The sequence below is a fragment of the Artemia sp. Qi Xiang Cuo genome, chromosome 9, assembly GCF_049724085.1.
Source record: "Artemia sp. Qi Xiang Cuo chromosome 9, ASM4972408v1, whole genome shotgun sequence".
In the NCBI taxonomy this organism is placed as follows: domain Eukaryota; kingdom Metazoa; phylum Arthropoda; class Branchiopoda; order Anostraca; family Artemiidae; genus Artemia; species Artemia sp. Qi Xiang Cuo.
Window position 1 is genome coordinate 74,571,278 of NC_142802.1, and position 6,139 is coordinate 74,577,416.

Genomic DNA, 6,139 nt, shown 5'->3' on the forward strand with positions numbered 1-6,139 from the left:
TATCTATCTGAATGTGCATGTGCCTGTGTGTTTGACTTCGTGTGGCTGTGTGTGTGTGTCTGTGCACGTGTTTATTTTTGCCTCCCTCTCTCCGTGTATTAGGTGTAACAAGGCACGCCAGAGTGTGTCATATGCTAGCCATTGAGTGCCGCAGGCTGGGAATTGCCATGAACCATTGCAAACTAACAACACACTCCATTCTATTGGATGGAAATGCCCTTTCGGAATCCTAATGTGGACGCAATCTTTTTGGAATATAAAGGTCCCCTGAGAAAAACGTCTTGAAAGACAATGAAATCTCAAATGAGCCCTGAAATAAAAAACACCTTGAAATAAAGTGAAATTTCATAAAGTATAATGTAACATCCGATTGGTGCGTTCTCCTCAACGACAAGTGGGATCCTCCACGGGCCCTGAAGAAACAAGTAATGTTGGAATGCGTCATCCGTAACACTGGTAACATTTCCCATTACGTAAGAACTAAAGATATGAATATAAATGGCTTGAAGAATTTTTTTAAGTGTTGAAATATCTTGAAATGTCTTGTCTGCGGGGGAACACAGCTCCCCCGCTTGACTTGTGGACTCTAGCACATCCGAATACGTGACGAGAGAAAAACTACGATCTAACAACCAAACCCTATTACATAACAACCAAAGTAAACTCTCCCTATTAGGTAACAACCAACTGTATCTCATATAGAATATATCCTATGACGAAACATGCACCTGCTGGCTGTCGTGGAATCCAGGGACAGGGATGCGTTTGAAAGCAGAGGGATATCACTACTAATACTTTCTAGTGGCGCATCAACTGTTACGGAGGTACGTTGGAGGCACTTTGCGTAGGTGGGATGGGGGAGTGCCCCTTTAGCCCTAAAAAAAGAGACCTTAACAGAGAATTTTTAAGTTTAAGTTTTAGAGCTGTCACTGAGCCTTAAAATCAAAGCAGAAATGTTGATATTAGGTCAAGATACATGCTGTGTAAAAGTTCACTTCCGACAAGAAAACGCTATAGTTTTCAATACTTCATAAAAAGCAGCAGTATGTAAGAGTCTGGTCCAAGCCAATTGACTTCGTAAAAGTATCACTTCCGAGCAGAATATTTTATGTCTGGTTCTTAACCCAACTGACACCTCTACTAAAGCCATCTGCCCCATACGTATATCAACCATGTTTAAGTTTAACAAGTTATTTGGGAATCTAAATTATGTTTGGTGATGTAAGATTATTTTCTTAAGCTAGGATTTCAAGTTTGAACTTGTTCAGAAATTAAACATTCATTTCAATACATAGAAAGGCTGTACGGAAGCCGCGCCCTCTCCGTCACCTTTTGTGTACTAGCGTGGGTTTTCACGTTTCTTCTATTTTTAATTAATTATAATGCATAGCAGTGGGAAGAGGACATTACAAGTTTGTGTTTATGTAATCGGGAAAATTGCGATTGGTAGAAAAGATAAGTTTTAGTCATTGGAAAAGTCTTGCGAACTTCATGGCTACCCCTGAAATACTAAATTTAAGGCACATTGGAATTTGTTTTATTTACAATTGCCTCCCCTCTCAATCACCCGAAACTGTATCATATTTTCTCTCTTTCAAAAAGTCCCCTCAGACCATTTTATCATGTAATATGCAATTTTTATTTTCTTTTGAGTTTTTTTTTAATTTCATATATACTTGATACTGCATTTAACAAATTGCTATTATCCATTAAAAAAGAAAAATTAACACGACCTTCTTGAATGGGAAAAAGAATAATTAAATAAGAAAAAAGATAGATTTAGCTATTTTTAAAAGAAAGAATTTTCACTTCTAATCTGATTTAATTGTAGAAATTGGATTATTATTAAATTACCAATTTCAAGTTTTTTTTTTTGTTTTTCGAGCTTAGATTCATTCATTTTATCCCTTTTTAAGTACTCCGACCGTCCAGACAAATTAAATGTTTGTCAAACGGGGTGGGTTCATCTGACAAATATTGCTCAAGAGGGGAGTTTGTCCGCCAATGCTTCCATCTCTGCGTAGTTATGGGTACAAATTTAATGTTTTATTCCACAATGTAGAATCATTGCTTAAAATATCTTGGTTATCTGTCAATATATAATATGAAAATATATAAGGTTATCTGTCAAGCTCTCAACCTCCACATAGCATACTTAATCCAAATATATTCCTCCAAATGAAGAATATTTAAGGAATAAATCTCCCTTCCATCAATATCTGAAAGACTCCTCATGGGAAGTTGAAAACTATTGGCCATAAATAAACCATTTTAGGCTCTTGACTTCCAAGACTCCTCTCTAAATAAACTAGAATCCTGTCTAAATAAAGTTGTTCATACGCGTATGAAGCTCTTCCAGCAAAAGAATCAAATACAGTTTTAACGCCTAATTCAAATTGATAAATTCTGTCATGCATAATTTAATAATTTCACTTGTAACCTAATTTAGTTATTACATAAAATCAATGGAAACTTATGATAAACTTTCGCTTTCAAAGTTTCCAGGATCATATTTTCAAGGAGGTAAATTCGTGGTATTGGACCTCAAACAACTTTCTATAAACTACATCCGTTTTGTCCATAGTTTCTGTATAGAAACAAGGATGTCAGGGACTTAGAAGAGAATATGAACTTATTGTACAAGAATAACATAGAGCCCTGACTATGATTCTTGCATATTACATGACCTCAACACCTACAATGGGACAAACTAAGGTTAAATGAGCGATGTTTTACGTCTCTAAGTAAAAAAAGGTGATGTTTCCTTTAGCCAAATTTATTTATTAGCTAAAATAGTTATTTATTTACTATCTAAAATAGCTAAAACAGTTATTTGATTACAAAATACCGCTTAACTTCTCCAACTTTTTATGTTGATGATCAGCTTCTTGATATTTACTCTCCTTATCAGTGTATTCACATCCTTGATCAGTGCCATTTATTTAGCTGCTTCTTGTAGATTAGGACTACAGTAATAAAAAAGGAGCACCGGAGTACGATCAGCGTAAAATGCGCTATATTTTAAAAACCAAAAAAAGTTGTATTTTAGTGCTAAAAAAAACAACACTTGAAATCAGCTAGTCAGTGTCGACGGTCAAGATATGAGTTTACTTTTCTTATCTTTTCTTTATAGTATTGACATAGTTGCTCACAGGTTAAATAGCGACAAAGACCACACTGCCTTTCCATAACAAACAACAAAAGCACAAAGAGCAATAGGGAAACCTTTTTGTAAGAGAGTGAAGATAATTTGAACATAGGACACAGGGCCAAATATAATTTGGACATCGGGCCAAAATATTGATTCAAATTATCTTCACTGTCCTACAAAAAGATTCCCTTATTGTTCTTCGTGCTTTTGTTGTTTGCACACAGGTATTGGTTAAATCTGAGTGTTTTTTGTTGTTGTTTTATTGTAAGAGAGAACCTTTACTCTCGGAATTCTTGCCCCTGAAAACGACCACAATTCTTTAAGCCCAGTTTCCTGAAAGATATAGAATTTATAAAATGAGCGTAAACTAAATTGTAATTTACGCAGTGTGTACAACAATAAAACAGCACCGTGATGAACTTGCAATTTATAGTAACACAGGTTCAAAAGCATCCTTCAAATACTAACAATTTGATGCACATTGGAAAAAAGACATCAGCAGGAGAACTTCTGATAGCAGTTGGTGATCCAAATACCTATTCAAAACCGTTGCTACCTGATATATAGAGATTTCTAAATATCATCTGCATATAATGGTCGAATACCCTCCACTTCCTATGGAAGTATGCGTGGACGACTGTAGAAAAAGTAATTCAGGTCTCGACTTATAAAATACCGAAACTCGGGTCTCAGTAATATAAAAAAAGTGATCGAGGATTTTAGACCCATGAGTTACAGTTCCTGTGGATGATTTTACCGAGTGGAACCTTGCTTGGATTCCGCGAGTGACCAGAGCAAAACAAAGAAGAGCAACAATTTTTAAGCCAGAGGAGAAATGGGCTTGAACAACATTCCTTCGGTAAACAAATAAAGTTTCAATTGGGTTAAGTCATTTTATTAGACAGCGTAAAAGAGATACAAACATTTCTGGATATTTCGACGACATACATCAGTGATCATCATCAGTAGATAAATTAAAGTAGTAACATTAAAGCAAACCTTATTTATACAGAATAAAATAATTATTCAGCTTGTTAGACATGATCTAAAAATACTTTATTGACAGTATCAAAGCCAGGTTTTGACGGGAACAGGTGGCAATGCTGGTGAAGCTAAAACTTTTTAAATTCTTTTTTTATTGCCTTTCTTCTAGTTCGTTGCTGACGGATATAATTCATAGTACTTAAATATTCCATTAAGTTTTTTTTAACTATTGCCTTCCCAAAAAATGTCTTTATTTTTGTAGCTTATGTATTTTAGTTTTTGTGTATTTTAATTCTTGTGTATTTTAGTTTAGTTGTGAATACAGTCATTCATCTTATAATTGAACATTAATGATTAAAATTTTCAGGAATCCAGTAATTTCCTGCAAGCATATCCCTCGATTGGATCTTTCTTCATGGAAGGAGTAACCCTTTTGTTCTATGTCGAAGTTTTCCTCAAGTAATATGACCGAAGTTCAAATATTCCATCTATAGTTCAACAAGGATTAAAGTCTTACAAAAAGGACTTTAGTTTAAACGTGAAAACGAATAAAAAGAAATGATGAAGTAACAGTTTTTTAATTATTTGAGAATAGTTTTTCATGTTTAACAGTAAATTAGTGAGATGAATAAATAAAAATTGGAGAATATGATTACAGATGTGTTTCCTTTCTCTTGTGATCTATGATAGGGTGAAGATGGAAAGGGTCTTGACAGGTGGGTCATCTATTCGGTTAAAAATTTGGAAAGACAATTAGCATTGCTAATTAATTACCACAAAGTGCAGTGATTAACTAATTAATGAATAAATTGATGTGAATGAGGATAATATTAATAAAAAGGAAACATTGAGAAATAATTTTTTCCCTTAAACAGCGCTTGTGTGAGGTGACATGTTTCATGAGAATGAAACAATTCAGTTTATTATGTGAGTGCGTTTGCCAGAGGCATTGCTCAAATTTTAATTTAGAGCAACTTAAACCAATACAAGAGAGCATATTAGGAAGTGGAATTCGAAATGGTACAACAACAAAACTTCAATATACATTGATAATTAATTGAAAACAACAATAGTTTGAACTATGATTGACGTAACATTTACATTTTTGTCAAGGCGAAAATATAAAAAATTAAGCAAAAATGTTTTCAGGTGCCACCAAAAGTGGAAAGAGGCAAATAGCAAAAAAAAAGGAGTATAGGTGCTGAAAGAGATCATATAAGTCCCTTTTACCCCTTATACCGCTTTAAGGCTATGTAATTTTTTTTGTAAAATATTTTCTTTTGGGTGTTTACGATCAAAACAGACATCAATATTAAGAAAGATGAACACAGACAAAACAAGCGATCAATATTAAGAGAGAATATTCCATTATCTACTTACTTGTATTTTGACTAGAATAAGGCACTACATCTAATTGAATGGATCTGCTCTGGTTGTTTGAAATAGTTCTAGGAATTTAACCCCCCCCCTGCGGTTAACCCCCCCCTTTCCACCGGAAAATACCACCCCCCCCCACGGAAAATACGCCACTCGTTCTTACCATTTCTACGTTTGGTTGATAATGTTATTTAAAAAATGCGGTAAGTGCCAGTTAATCATGATGTAATTATTAGTTGAAAATAAAACCCTTCTCATCTCATCTGGTCATTCTGTATGTCTAATTGTTGGAGATTTTAACTGTAACCCTACTGCTCCATCTACCTACTCTTCAGTGATGTGTTAAATACTTGATAATCTTTTGTCTGTAGTCTTGTCTGTCTAGTATCATTTGTCTAGTCTGTCTAGTCTGTTTAGTCTAGTCTTTCTATTCTAGTCTGTTTAGTCTGCCCAGTCTAGTCTGTCTAGTCTGTGTAGTCTTGTCTGTATAGTGTAGTCTGTCTAGTCTGTCTAGTCCGTCTATACTGTCTAGTCTACTCTCTAGTCTATTCTGTCTAGTCTGTTCTTGTCTGTCTAGTCTGTCTAGTACTTGTCTGTCTGTCTTGTCAAGTCTAGTCTGTCTAGTAT

General features: G+C 34.6%; 1 protein-coding gene across 1 annotated transcript in view; it reads left to right on the forward strand.

Annotated features, from left to right (window-relative positions):
* LOC148949024 (chorion peroxidase-like) overlaps positions 1-4,799 on the forward strand; it is a 244,987-nt gene extending 240,188 nt beyond the window's left edge. The window contains exon 11 of the mRNA XM_089094180.1: positions 4,503-4,799. Within this exon, the coding sequence (XP_088950306.1) occupies positions 4,503-4,563 (61 nt within the window). The 3' untranslated portion in view covers positions 4,564-4,799. The remainder of the gene's footprint in view (positions 1-4,502) is intronic.
* Positions 4,800-6,139: the final 1,340 nt, after the last annotated feature.